The 15,899-nt window shown below is 36.9% G+C and overlaps 1 protein-coding gene across 2 annotated transcripts in view; it reads right to left on the bottom strand.

Moving 5' to 3' along the window:
• LUZP2 (leucine zipper protein 2) overlaps positions 1 to 15,899 on the bottom strand; it is a 515,109-nt gene that overhangs the window by 252,950 nt on the left and 246,260 nt on the right. Inside the window, exons 2-3 of one of the 2 annotated variants that reach the window (XM_037027123.2) lie at positions 5,698 to 5,815; positions 1,583 to 1,653 (exon numbers count right to left, since the gene is read on the bottom strand). In XM_037027123.2, coding sequence (XP_036883018.2) covers positions 1,583 to 1,653; positions 5,698 to 5,815 — 189 coding nt within the window. The remainder of the gene's footprint in view (positions 1 to 1,582; positions 1,654 to 5,697; positions 5,816 to 15,899) is intronic. The other variant, XM_037027124.2, reaches the window with a different exon arrangement.

The raw sequence follows: 15,899 nt of genomic DNA, 5'->3' as shown, positions 1-15,899 counted from the left end.
ACCAATGAAATCATTTACAATGATGCACTTTTGGAAACATGTTCAAATCAATACTTTATACCAGTTCTTTATATAATGGACTTTGAAGAAAATTTCATGTTCAAGAAATATTAATTTCATTAAAAAATAAAAAGAGTCACTATAAGACACTCAACATATTTTTAACATGTTATCAATTCAACCCAAACATATGTCAATGAGAGGTTTCTGGATCAGTTGGTGAGGACAGTGAAGATACAAGATGGTGGGCAGGGACTACACAGTACAGTGTGTGTAAACTTTTTTAACAGCTCTTTGCTTTGTGATCAGTGAACTAACATGAAAGGGCATGGATACTGAGTAAGACACAGCATAGCAAATTCCAATGAACACAATGCTCAGAAAATCATTTAATCACTTTTAGCAACAGTTTCTGTCTATTAAATGGAAATAACATTCTCTATAAGGTAATTGTACAGTTAAATAAGAAATATCAGCAATAGTTCCCACTTAATGGTGATTATGTTACAAGACCCCCAGTTGATATCTAAAACCACAGAGAGTATACAATCCTATATATAGTATGCTTTTTCCTATATGTACATATATTTGTGACAGAGTTTAATTTATAAATTAGGCACAGGAAGAGAAAGAAGAGATTAACAATAACTAATAAAAAAGTAGAACAATTATAACAATCTACTGTAATAAAAGTTATATGAACGTGGTCTCTCTGTCTTTCAAAATATCTTGTACTGTATTCACCCTTCTTGTAATGTGAGATGACAAAAGCCTACATAATGAGATGAAGTGAGGTGAACAATGTGGGCACTGTGGCATAGCATCAGGCTACTATTGACCTTGTGATGATGAATCAGTACAAGGATTAGAATCATCTATTCCCTAACCACAGGTTCCATAGGTGACTGACACTGCAGTAAGTGAACCTGGGGGTAAGGGAGACTACTATACACAACATCTGGCAGAACCTCTAGCAAAGGTATAACAAAGGCTAACTTGTTTCTACCTTAAAGTACCTTTGTTTCCCTTTGGAAAGCAATTTCAAATCATACAGCTTTTTACACTGCATAGAAATCTATGTCATAATACATTTCCTTCAAAGATAAACAAACACTAATAACATTGTACTAATTCTGTCGAAATTGTTAATAAGATTACCCCATTCCTTAGCACCCCCACCATTATCACCATGACCAAGTTTTGATACTATTAGAATGGGCCCACTGAAGTCAAAATTATTGGACCTGTTTCCTGATGGGCAAATTTATCAGGGTCCATTCTACTAAGATAATAGAGGAAATGACTACAGATCCATAAACACTCGAATTGTGATCTGCAGATAAGCAGTGTCAGCATCATTGTTGCCAGAGAACTTGTTAGAGATGCAGATTCTCAAGCCCCACCCTGGATTTACTATAGAAGAATCTTCATTAGAACAAGATTCTCATACATTCAAGGATAAGTAAGAAAAATAAATTAATGCATTTAGAATTAACTGATTTTTGTGAAGTTTCTGAATGAAGTTTCTTTGACACTATGGAAAAGAAAAAAAAGAACTGAGAAAATGAAAACATAGTTTTACCTTTGTTTCTGACCTATTTCCAGAAGCTTCTGAACATCTGTTTTGGCCGATTTTTCATCATTTCTCAAAGTCTGATAAGAAAAGTGGGAAAAAGAAATCTTATTCAAGTGATAAATGGAGGGTCACTTTACTCTTGCCTGTATGTCACAAGGTATGACTGCACTTATGCCCTAGAACAAGAATGTTCCTGGAACAAGAATGTGCAAATGAGGTCCTGATGGTCCTCATGCCTCTAAGGATGTACACAGGAATTTATGACACCAAGGAGTGCGTGTGTTGCACAGTGGGTAAAAATAAATGAGCTGAGTCTCAGCCTTCAGAAGTTCGATGAAGAGAAAAAGACTCTCTAAATACTTAGGTCTATTTATAAGTGAAAACAAAATATATATTTGGCTCCTCAATTGAACTTACACTATGTTCTCTGTAAACATGTTAAACCAGCTCTGGTGTAGTTTCTATAAATACAAGGGCACAGAAAGGCCTCCCTGAATAAGGTATGAAATAACACAATTCAATATCAAAGCAGCCAGAAAGCGTATACCTGCTTGCTCTTGTCTATTATTCAGTAATGCGTTAGAACACACAGAAAAACTAGGGTCATAAAAAATTGTAATTGAGCTATACAGATAGAGTATAAAAGGGGAGAAATATACCATCTAGTCACTAGTATTTATTTACTCTGGCAAATTCAGCATTCACAGACCATGACTTCAAACAGAAAAGCCCACTGAGCTTTTCTCATTAAAGAATCTGTCCCATTAAGCCTTCCCTAACAACTTTCTTATTTATACTCAATAAAGTATTTAACTTTAGGGCATCCTATCTTTCTTGATACTGAAAGTTGAAACTGAGAGTTAATAATATTATTTGTAGGAAGAAAAATTGTGACAGGGAGGGAATTGATAATAGAGAATAGCAAATACTTTGTTTACTTAATAATTATTTAACAAATATCTATCACAAATTATGCAAAGAGATGTGCAAAGGGAGCATGTCTGCCTTTACCAGTTTTTCCAATCTAATGATAAAAATAGATACTTTTCATATAGTAAGCTAAGCATTCTAATAGGGATATGGGTGGGCTGAACTGCATAAGAGAAACTTTTTCCTAAAATAACTGATAACTGATTAAGGGACTATTAGGAAGTGACCTCTGTTTATCTGGAAAGAATAGCTTCATTATTCAATAGTGAATAGTTTCACTATAGGAAGTGAAGGTACTCTACTTATCTGAAAAGAACAGGTTTACATAAAATACAAAGAAAGCAGGCTGGGAATTGAAGTGTGTGTGTGCAGGGTAGGGAGCACCAATCATGGGATTTACTGGTCAAAGTGCATCATGGTCATATGACTGAAGGCAAGTCATAAAACTTGCCCGTGACTTCCTTAGGTGAAAAACAAGGATGAGAATTTTGAAGAGCCATCTCTAGACAGTTATTGGAAAACTCATAGGAGAAAATAGATGCATAAGAGCGCTTAGTGAAAAGTGCAATAAAAATATGCATATTCATTAATCGGCCATCTTCTGTACTCTGTATTCTTCAGGAAACCAAGATTAAAAAGGTAGGGGATTGTCCTCAAGATTTAAAATTAAAGAAACTGAAAACAAAACAACCTACCCACCCTCCAAGGAAAAATAACATGGGATGCAAAAATGAAAATGGTAGCTATGCAGATGGAGGTCAACAAGGTGTATCCAATTAGAGGAGCTGGAGTATACTTTATTTTTATTTACCCAGCAATGTCCAGGGAAGTAAGATATACTTCTTGGAAAACATTCTTAGTTCCTTTAAGGATACCACAGTTTGATATACCTGCTAATTAAGCAACATAATGTTTGATTGACATATTATCATCCCATCCGGGTATTATGGTTACAAAGATGAATAAGACTTTCAAAGCCCCTGTTTTCATGCAGTCCCATTGAGAAAAGAAATATATATATATATGTATATATAATATGCACAGATAAATACTATGGACTATATAGTTATCCACTAAGTTTGAAACCCAGAAACACCACTTATTAGATGTATGACTAGACAATTCCTGAGCCTTTTTGATTCTTATTTTCTCATTTTACAACAAATATGACATTATCTTAATTTTGTAGAGAGGTTACTAAAGGATTTAATAAGATAAATGAAAAAACACTTTCCACAGTGGTTGGTACAAAATAAACAAAAGGCATTTAAAAAACTGCAGCTACATTAAGTGGTAGGATTGTTACCCTTTCAAAAAAATGTAACTCTATGAAATTATGCATTTCTATCATGCAATTTTCTAGACTGTAATTAGGCATCTTAGGCTCCTGGTATGAAGACCCTGATTGTCCTGGGGATACTGTGAACACTGGCCGCTCATGGGTACTTCACCAGATGCTTGAAATACTCTCAAAGTGCCAGGTGTTCCACGCTTCTGAGAAAGTGCAGATATCTCGAATATTCTTTACAGTCTCATATAACTGGCGAATTCGTACTTATTAAGGTGTGGATCTGGATCAACCTCTTATGGAAATCAACTTGACCTTCTTTTAACCTAGTCAGTGCTCCCCTAATGCTCTATACGTGCTTCCATCATAGCACTGTTATTCCTGTATATTCATCCCACTGTCTGTCTCTGTGTCCTCTGGGGTGCGGGTGATGCTTTTGCTTTTATTTTTATGATCTCAAGATACAAACAAAACTTCTGGAACAAGAACTTGGTGTTATATACCAGGTCTGCTGCCTAACTCCCTGTGCTCTTGATAGTTTCTTAAGCTTTCTCTAACTCTGCTGTCTCATCTACAAAATGAAAATAATAGTAATCATGGCATTTTTGTCAGGTGAAAAAACTAAATTGAAATTTTTGAAGGAGTACCAACCACAAGACCTTGACCATGTTCAATCAGTAAGCCATAATGTTTACTGACATGCTCACCATCATTATCATCACCCTCATGGGAAGAGAAAGCTAAGGACAGCAGTGACTCCATGTGGTTCAGTGCAATAACTAACAGGGTCTAGAGCCAGACTGCCTGCATTTAAACTCTGGCTTCCCTGACATTCAAATTAACTTATCACCTCTAAGCATGATTCCTCATTAGTAACAAGAAAAATCACAATAATAGTATCTACCTCATTGTCTTGCTTGAGTATTTCAGATCTAGGCTAGTTCACTATGGATTTGGTGAGGCCAAGAAATGACAGCAGAATGTTTTTAAGGTAAAAGGGTTTATAACTAGCTTTACTCTCATGGTGGTACGTCAAGCACTAGAATCATGTCTGCATCCAGCAGTCTTCAGGTCTATAATTCTCCACATCTCTGCCTCCCCCAGAGCACTGGGCAGAGCTCTCTATATATTGACTCAGTCAATAATAGCTAATTGCCTATGGTTTTGGAAGCATTAGCCAAGCAATAGGCATTTACATCATCAAGTAGTTTAGGGTGAAGTGAGGACCCTGGCCATAGGTATTTCCATTTTCCCTACACTCATAGATACAATATATTATGAAAATTAAATTCGATAATACAGTCAAAGCTTTCAGTAGACACTATGTACTCAGTAAATACAATGTGGAAGCCAAATATTAAAATATATTATCAGGTACTTCAGAAAATTATTCTTATCAAATACAGATTTTGTCTTTGGTTTTTTCAGATTTCACTGACTGTTAATACATTTTCACGGATGACACTCTCCTTTCTAAGGCATTTACCCATGTTAGTAATGAGGCTTATTAAAGAATCCTCAGAATTATCTGTTGTAGAAATCAAAATTATCTTTTAGAGACCATTCACACATTCATTTAACTCTTAATCATAACTACTTTTCATCATTTTATAATATAAAAAGCAAAGGGGTCAAATTGATCTTAGATGCTATGCAAAATGGATGGCTTTGCCAAGCACACAGTTTTCTCATTCCTCAATTTGCAAACCACAGATTCCCAGACTGCACATCAAATGATCTTTCTTTTCAAAGTTAATATAGTAATAAATAATAATTCCCATGGACAAGCCCAGAAACATATTCAAAATTGGTAAAGTATGCAAAAAACTTCATATGTTAATCCACCAAGAAAACACAAGTGATTCCTCATCCTTTGCTGCTGGGAAATGAGTCTTCATCTCACCTGAAGGTTGACTTTAATTCCATCAAGTTCTCTTGATGTCTTTGTCAGCTGACGGAGGATGGTGCTTCGCTCCTTAAAGACTTCTTTCAGCTGCTTTTCTAGCTCTTCATAGTCCTGTCTAACACAGAAAGAAAAGGCATGAGAGCCCACAAATGCTTCCGCTTAGATTGAGACACAATAGCCCTTGTATGGAAAGCAAAAGCCAGATTAATTGAACCTTAGTTACTAAGGTTTATTTTAATGTTTTTATCTAAAAGGGGAAAATTGAAAACCAAAGTTTTATAACAAAGGTGTCATTGAGCAAGGAGGACTATCTAGCCTACAGAGAGACTTCACAATAATATTGTTCATCTTGCACATGTAAACAAACATAGTTCATCAGATACCTCTTGGAAAACAGTTATTTTCCATTATTTCACCACAATTTTTCCAAAGTCTTTTCCTTGAAGTTTTACAGCAAGAGATATGATTTAAACCAATGTAGTCATAGACAGGATCTGACACTGGAGAGAGAAGCTTGGTGGTAAAGCCAGAAGAGAATGTAGGGACTTCGTTTCATCCTTGGTTTGTAGGGAAGGAAAATAATTGAAAAGGCATTGCTTTCCAAACATGTCTAAGGATCTCTACTACTGCAAGAGGTATGAAACAAAATATCTATAAAAATCAACCAATAAATACAGTATTACAGTAAAATTTGAACAGACTTGTTAACAACATAAAAGACTTACTAATGTCAGTATCATATGTATATGCTGTCATGCCAATGGGTTTCAGCCATGGGCAAGTTCACTGGATTCAATATGACCAAAGAAATGACAGTAGAACTTTCTTGGGGTCAGTTATACTCAACTTTATTTCCATGGTGGCAGGTCAATCACTAGAATCACGTCTACTCAGAGTGAGTCTGTACACAGCAAGCTGGTGTAGGGAAGGCCCCCTCCCCCACTTCCCATACTATTCTACGAGGACAGCTACGAGGTACATGAGAAACCTGTTGTACCCCTGGGAAAGAAGCTAGATAAGGGCCTTGAAGGCCAGATGCCTGGCCATGAAGGCCACATGCATGCACATCTTAAAACACTTATGTAACCATGAATTAGCAGTATAGCAGTATAAGAAGCACAGCTTTGTGCAGAATAAAGTGGCCTGTTTGAGCACCCTCCATGACAACTCCCACTTCCTTCTTTGCTCTTTGTGTTGCCCCCAAACCTAAAAGGTAACCCCCAGACCCTGACAGCTGGTCTCTGCCTCTGTCCTCAGCACTGCTGCCACTCCAGTTTCATCTCTGCTCTCCTGCAGCTTTGCAGCTGTACCACCATTTCTCCCAGAACACTGGGTGGAGCTCTTTATATAGAGTCAATAACAATGTATTGTCCACACTTTTGTGTAGTGAGCTAGCCGATCAGGGCCAGGTGAGAATCCTGACCATAGGAACCTTCACTTTATCCACAATGCATACATGTGTTTTCATTTTTCTCATCCAGTCTTTTTGTAAAAAGAAAAGACAGGTATCACAATTATCATTTTGCAAATATGAAGAATTGGGCTCACAATGATCAAGCGACCCCTCCAAGATCCTATTCAAGGAATTAATGTGAATGTAGCATGTGTCTGTGTGTGTGTATTCACATGTTATGACCACTGTGTGTGCAGGACAGGGAATATAGACAAGCAAGAGATAATCACCAGTGCAGCTTAGAACTATAACTGATAGGGAAGGTTAAGATGACTAAATTAGAGCATATAGGAGAGACATTAATCCAGGGAAGATTTTCTGGAAAAAGTGATATAAAGCATATAAGATGTACATTGAAAGATAAGTAGAAATTAATTGTATGTAAGGGGAAAGCATGTGTAAATATTAATGAAAATGGGCTTACTGAATTTTTTAAAAGTGCATAAATATCTGAAGGTTTGGAGTTCTTAGTGGGGGTAAGAGATTTCCTGCTCAAATGAGGATTTGGAAAGCATGAGCAAAAGTATGCAAGATTCTTAAGTGAGGGTTAGAAATCTGGGCAGATTTGAAAACAAGGGTAAGTATTTAAAAAGTAAGGGTATTAAACAGGTGTTGACATGGTCAGATTTATGTTTGGGAAGATTTCCCAAGCTGAAAACTGGGGAGTGAACGGGAGAAGGAAAACCCTGGAGAAAGGGAGGCCATCAAGGGAGTTACCATGGCAATAAATTAGGGACAATGTTGTGGCAGATTAAATTAGATTAAAAGCAGTGGAGGCAGGGAATCATGGACTGATTTCAGCAAAACATGCAAAATTGTATCAATAATACATAATATTTTTCAAAATTAATTTTTTCTGTGTGTGTGCTATGGGTAAGAGTAGGAAGCTATAAGTTATTAATGATGCCATGTTTCTGGGTTAGGCAACTATTGGACACAAACTTTCAATGAGAAAGAAGTCATAGGAAGAACAGTTTTTTAATAAGAGCTGGATTGACAAGTTCAATTTTAAATGTGTAGGAAAATGACTTAAATTCTCTCATTCTTATCTATGAAAAGCAAACAATACTGCAACACTAACACTGAGTTCACCCAGATTGTTATGTGTTAAATAGAGAAACTTATATAAAGCTTTTGAACCCACAGCTGACAATTAATTAAAAAATATATAAAATTATACAAAATTCTGAGATAAGATGATTCTTGGAGTCACTGACAATCTTAAGCCTAAAAGGTGCAAAAATGTTTTTTTTGTGTGTCAGTGTAGTTTCAGAAAGGTTCTCATCTCTGTAGAAAGTTTAGAAGTTTATGATATGCAGAGGGAGTCTATCCATGGAGAAGAGACACTGGTGCCACTTTGTCCTAGCTTGTTTAAGTGGTCACACAGTGGAAAGGTTTCCCTTACTGCTACTCCCACTGGAAAAGAATGTATGCTGTTTAATATCGTTGTGAAAGAAGTTAACAACCCTAACTAACCAGGAAGAAAAAAAAAGAACACATATGTGTGTGTGTGTGTGTGTGCATGCACACGAGCATGCGTGTGTATGTAGTTTAAATTCTAGCTTGCCCTTAAAGGGTATGGAGCTATTTTATTTTCTCCACCACCCCCCTCAATAAATACTAGCATTACTTCTTTATTTAAGGAAATTAAGCACACTTACTGTGACTTATTTTTTTTAAACCTAGTTTTTGAGCTTTGTCTGAAAACCAGAAATAGCTAAAACATACTGCCTGCCTTCATGGAGCTCTTAATTAAAGTACATAGACACAAATACATAATTGCAATTATTTGTGATAATTTATGTTAATAACACTAATTAAGTTCAGTGGTGGTGAGTAGATGGGTTGTTCCTCCTAACTGGTAGTAGAAATCCTTTGTGATTAAAGAAATCCATACCAGAGAAAGGATGGCTAGGCTACTTTTAAAAAGTAGTAGAAAATTTCAGGTCTTATAATAGCATTGGCATGGAATGTGAGACCATTAATCACAGAGAAAAATACTCGATCGATGTGCAAAGTTTTTGTTAACTTCATGTATCTATACAGAAATACATTTCACTTGGAGTAGAGGAATCCAGAGCTTTGCATTCTGTTTGATGCATGAAATGAATCTTTTGCTTGATGTCTCTGACTGATAGGAGGTACATTGATATGCAAGCCTCTTATGCTGAGTGGTTTCAGATCCTGCCATTCTGCATATTGCATGTAGTCAGACTTTCTAAAGCAAAGAGGGGGGAAAGCTCTAAGGTTTGCATGGTATCTCTGATTCTACAGAGGGAAAACTACAAAGGCATCTTTAGAATAACAAACTCACCATCTTTCATTTAAATTAAATGTTTCCTTTCAGGACTTCACAGTGGTTCAGAAATCTCAGCCCACTGATTTTTACTGTCACTCTAGAAAACACTGGCAGAGGCCTATTAGAAGTTAAGCGAGTCTGATCCCAGCAAAAGATAACCATAAGTTAACCTGGGAACAAAAAGAAACCCTCTCACCCAAAGGAGTAAATTACTATTACATTCCAAGGTAGGGACATATAACAAGAGAACTGGATCATGGCTCCTATTTACTTAAACTTCTCATGTTCTAAGGATCTGATAAACCAACAGCTGAGAGAAGCAGACACTAGAGCAACTATTGAATCCACAGCTCCTCTCCATATGCGCATTGCTGGTGAAAAGAAAGAACCACTATGTTCTCCCCACAATTCTTGGTTATTCCCTTCTGATGGCTTTGAAGGCCTGCAAATATAAATACGGCTGTATTTGAACTAAGAGTGAAGGTACCATGAAAGGCTGTGTGCATTCCTATTTATCAGTAATCAGCTGTACCAAATAATTATGATATAGTGGGACTCTATCAGCAAAGAAGGATTATATCTAGAAAGTTTTCCAATGATTACTTGAAATTTTGAAATAGAATCCCTCAATTTATAATTTAAGATAAAGGCTACTTTTGTACTAAGTATGAATGGGTATATGACAGCTAAAAAATGTAGATATAATTGCAAACAAGTAGGTTTAACTCTCTTCAGCTTCATTTCCCAGATAGTTTCCTTCCATATATTCTTTATGGTAATTAAAATATATTTCATTCCATTTCCTCAATACTTTGTACTCTTATAACTCTGTGTCATATTTCATTTTTTTCTCCTGGAATGATGTTTAGACCCATTCCAACCAGTTAAACTCTTCATTCTTCCAGAATATGCCAAAATAGAAACTCATCTTTTCATCCTTCCAGAATGTGCTAGATATAACTGGTTGACCATTTCCTTCTTTCTTCTTTTACTGCCAGAGCCTATCCAAATTAGAGGTTGCAAATGATACACACACAATTTCTCAGTCTCCTCTGCAACAAGAGAATGGCCGTATCATGTGAGAGATCTAGACAATGAGAGATAGGAAGAAGTTTCCTGGGTCTTCAGGACAACCAATAAGCTCTTGTGTTTTTTTTTTTATCTGGTATTTTTAAGAATGGTGGTCCTGTAGGGTGTATTTGATACAGAGTTTAGCCTGAAATATTGCACATACGCATAGAGCTCTGATTATACAGACTGGCCACTTACTAGTCATGTAAATTATTTCATTAATATCTTAGTGCCCTGTTTTCATAATTGAAAATTGCAGATATTATAAACTTTCTAGAAGTATGATTGCAAATATTTTTGCAAAAGATAGTAGAGGGGAAAGGAATGAATATGTGGCTACAACTTCTCTTTTCCTTTTTTGGCAAAATAACAATTTGGATGTGTAAAGATGGGCCCAGAGCATATTGTTAAACAAATGGCCTATTTTTACCTGAAGAAATCCAGAAAAAGAAGGGAGAGGTGTCCTGAAGGAGTTATCATGGTGTAGAGGGATAATGAATAAAGAGATGCAAAGATAAAAAGATATTACTTAGGATGAAAGGGATTAAAGATGGTGGTGTGAGAGGAGAGACAGGGGCTTCCTGCTAAAACTGGATACAATTAGAAAATTTAATTGGTGAAACTAATCCTGAGAGAGCAACAGGAAAGAGGACGGCAGCAGACTGCACACACCTGGAGAAAAGAGCAGACCTCACCCAATGGGGTAATATACCAGAGCTGTGCCTCCACAGGACCCGAGCCCCTCCCCCATCCCAGCTCACTGGGAGGAAGAGAAATGGAGCAGGGAGGGAGTGGAAGGCTTGGGACTGCTGAACACCTAGCTCCAGAGATCTGCGCTGGGAGCACAAACCTACATTTCATGGTGCTTTCATGAGGCTCACATGACTACTGGGTTGGAAAGTTAATACAGGCAGAGTCCCTGGGGAGACTGGGATTCTGGCTGCTTGTGGAAAGCAGGGATCCATACCCGGTGGCTCCGGGACAAAAACATACCTGTGTGACTGGCCCACTGGCTCAACAGTGGAGACAGGCACAGTAGCCGGGAAGCGGGAAAGAGCTCTTTCCTCCCTCCAGGCACCAGTACCGCTCCCTGCAACTCCCGGCATTGCTTCAGGGACTGAGAAGCTCCAGAGACTACAGCTTCTGGACACTAGAGTGCGCCATATACAAAGGAACCTTGTCCAGAGTAAAACAGTTAATGCAACTCCCGAGAAAGATTTGAATGATATGGACCTCGTGACTCTTCCTGAAACGGAGTTCAAAATAAAAATCATCAACATTCTAATGGAGGTAAGGAAAGACATCCAAGAACTCAGGAATGAATTCAGGTCAGAGATCTAATCATTGAAGAATACAATGGAGGGTATTAAAAGCAGGTTGGATATGGTGGAGGAGACAATAAATGAAATAGAAACTAGACAAGAGGAATACAAAGAAGCTGTGGTACAGAGAGAAAAAAGGATCTCTAAGAATGAAAGAATATTAAGAGAACTGTGTGACCAATCCAAGCAGAACAATATTGGCATTATAGGGATAACAGAAGAAGAAGAGAGAGAGAAAGGGATAGAAAGTGTCTTTGAGGAGGTAGTTGCTGAAAACTTCCCCAATCTGGGGAAGGACATAGTCTCTCAGGCCATGGAGATCCACAGATCTCCCAACACAGGGACCAAAGGAAGACAACACCAAGACACATAGTAATTAAAATGGGAAAGATCAAGGATAAGGACAGACTGCTAAAGGCAGCTAGAGAGAGAAATAAGATCACATACAAAGGAAAGCCCATCAGGCTAACATCAGACTTCTCAGCAGAAATCTTACAGGCCAGAAGGGAGTGGCATGATATATTTAATGCCACGAAGCAGAAGGGCCTGGAACTAAGATTACTTTATCTGGCAAGATTACCATTTAAATTTGAAGGAGAGATTAAACAATTTCCAGATAAACAAAAGCTGAGAAAGTTTACCTCCCACAAACTATCTCTGCAGTCTATTTTGGAGGGACTGCTGTAGATGGAAGTGTTCCTAGGGTTGGATAGCTGTCACCAGAGGTAGTAAAACCACAGCAGGGAGGGTGGAGCAGCTGATTGCGAGGCAAATGGAAAATTAAATTGATTATCCCCAAAGTCAATGAAGGGATAGACAAAAAGTACAGAATTTGATACCTAATACATAAAGAATGAAGGAGGAAGAAAAAGAAGGAGAAATAGAAAAGAACCTTTAGATTGTGTTTGTAACAGCATACTAAATGAGTTAACTTAGACTCTCAGATAGTAAGGAAAGTAAACTGGAACCTTGGTAACCATGAATCTAAAGCCTGAAATGGCAATAAGTACATACCTATCAATAATCACCCTAAATGTAAATGGACTGAATGCACCTATCAAAAGACACAGAGTAAAAGAATGGATAAAAAAACAAGACCCATCTATATGATGCTTACAAGAGACTCACCTCAAACCCAAAGACATGTACAGACTAAAAGTCAAGGGATGGAAAAACATATTTAACGCAAACAATAGGGATACAAAAGCAGGTGTTGCAATACTAGTATCAGACAAAATAGACTTCAAAATAAAGAAAGGAAAAAGGGATAAAAAAGGACATTACATAATGATGAAGGGGTCAGTCCAACAAGAGGATATAAACATTATAAATATATATGCACCCAAAACAGGAGCACCAGCATATGTGAAACAAATACTAACAGAATTAAAGGAGGAAATAGAAGGCAATGCATTCATTTTAGGAGACTTAAACACACCGCTCACCACAAAGGATAGATCCACCAGACAGAAAATAAGTAAGGACACAGAGGCACTGAACAACACACTAAAACAGATGGACCTAATAGACATGTATAGAACTCTACACCCAAAAGCAACAGAATACATATTCTTCTCAAGTGCACATGGGACATTCTCCAGAATAGATCACATACTAGGCCACAAAAAGTACCTCAGTAAATTAAAAAAGATTGAAATCCTACCAAACAAATTTCCAAACCACAAAGGTATAAAACTAGAAATAAATTGTATAAAGAAAGCAAAAAGTTTCACAATCACATGGAGGCTTAACAACACACTTCTAAATAGTCAATGGATCAACAACCAAATTAAAATGGAGATCCAGAAATATATGGAAATTAATGACAACAACAACACAAAGCCCCGACTTCTGTGGGACGCAGCAAAAGCAGGCTCAAGAGGAAAGTATATAGCGATACAGGCATAATTAAAGAAGGAAGAACAAACACAAATGAATAGTCTAATGTCACAATGATCAAAATTGGATAAAGAAGAACAAATGAGGCCTAAAGTCAGTAGAAGGAGGGACATAATAAAGATCAGAGGAGAAATAAAATTGAGAAGAATAAAAGAGTATAAAAAATCAATGAAACCAAGACCTTGTTCTTTGAGAAAATAAACAAAATAGATAAGCCTCTAGCCAGACTTATTAAGAGAAAAAGAGAATCAACGCACATCAACAGAATCAGAAATGAGAAAGGAAACATCACAATGGACCCAACAGAAATACAAAGAATTATTAGAGACTACTATGAAAACCTATATGCTAAGAAGCTGGAAAACCTAGAAGGAATGAACAACTTCCTAGAAAAATAAAACCTTCCAAGACTGACCAAGGAAGAAACACAAAATTTAAACAAACCAATTACCAGTAAAGAAATTGAAACGGTAATAAAAAAACTACCCAAGAATAAAAAACCCGGGCCAGACGGATTTACCTCAGAATTTTATCAGACATACAGAGAAGATATAATACCCATTCTCCTTAAAGTTTTCCAAAAAATAGAAGAGGAAATACTCCCAAATTCATTCTATGAAGCCACCATCACCCTAATAACAAAACCAGGCAAAGACCCCACCAAAAATGTAAACTACAGACCACTATGCCTGAAGAATGTAGATGCAAAAATACTCAATAAAATATTAGCAAACCGAATTCAAAAATATATCAAAAGGATCATACACCACAACCAAGTGGGATTCATCCCAGGGATGCAAGGATGGTACAACATTCGAAAATCCATCAACATCATCCACCACATCGACAAAAAGAAAGACAAAAACCACATGTTCATCTCCATAGATGCTGAAAAAGCATTCAACAAAATTCAATATTCATTCATGATAAAAACTCTCAGTAAAATGGGTATAGAGGGCAAGTACCTGAACATAATAAAGACCATATATGATAAACCCACAGCCAATATCATATTGAACAGCGAAAAGCTGAAAGCTTTTCCTCTGAGATCAGGAACAAGACAGGGATGCCCACTCTCCCCACTGTTATTTAACATAATACTGGAGGTCCTAGCCACAGCAATTAGACAAAACGAAGAAATACAAGAAATCCAGATTGGTAAAGAAGAAGTTAAACTGTCACTATTTGCAGATGACATGATTTTGTGCATAAAAAACCCTAAAGACTCCACTCTAAAACTACTAGAACTGATATTGGAATATAAAAAACTTGCAGGATACAAAATTAACACACAGAAATCTGTGGCTTTCCTATACATTAACAATGAACCAATATACAGAGAAATCAGGAAAACAGTTCTATTCACAATCGCATCAAAAATAAATACCTAGGAATAAACCTAACAAAAGAAGTGAAAGACCTATACCCTGAAAACTATAAGACACTCTGAAGAGAAGTTACAGAGGACACTAACAAATGGAAACTCATCCCATGCTCTTGGCTAGGAAGAATTAATATTGTCAAAACAGCCATCCTGCCCAAGCAATATACAGATTTGATGCAATCCCTATCAAATTACCAACAACATTCTTCAACGAACTGGAACAAATAGTTCAAAAATTGATATGGAAACACCAAAGACCCCGAAGAGCCAAAGCAATTCTGAGAAGGAAGAACAAAGTGGGGGGGAGATCTCAGTCCCCAACTTCAAGCTGTACTACAAAGCTGTAGTAATCAAGACAATTTGGTACTGGCACAAGAACAGAGCCACAGACCGGTGGAACAGATTAGAGACTCCAGACATTAACCCAAACATATATGGTCAATTAATATTCGATAAAGGAGCCATGGACATACAACGGGGAAATGACAGTCTCTTCAACTGATGGTGCTAGCAAAATTAGACAGCTACATGTAAGAGAATGGAACTGGATCACTGTCTAACCCCATACACAAAAGTAAATTTAAAATGGATCAAAGACCTGAATGTAAGTCATGAAACCATAAAACTCTTAGAAAAAAACATAGGCAAAAATCTCTTGGACATAAACATTAGTGACTTCTTCATGAACATATCTCCCTGGGCAAGGAAAATAAAAGCAAAAATGAACAAGTAGGACTACATCAATATATATATCAATATATATCAAGCTGA

The sequence above is a fragment of the Manis javanica genome, chromosome 11 (genome assembly GCF_040802235.1).
Source record: "Manis javanica isolate MJ-LG chromosome 11, MJ_LKY, whole genome shotgun sequence".
Classification (NCBI taxonomy): Eukaryota; Metazoa; Chordata; class Mammalia; order Pholidota; family Manidae; genus Manis; species Manis javanica.
This window is presented reverse-complemented; position numbering and strand designations above follow the sequence as displayed.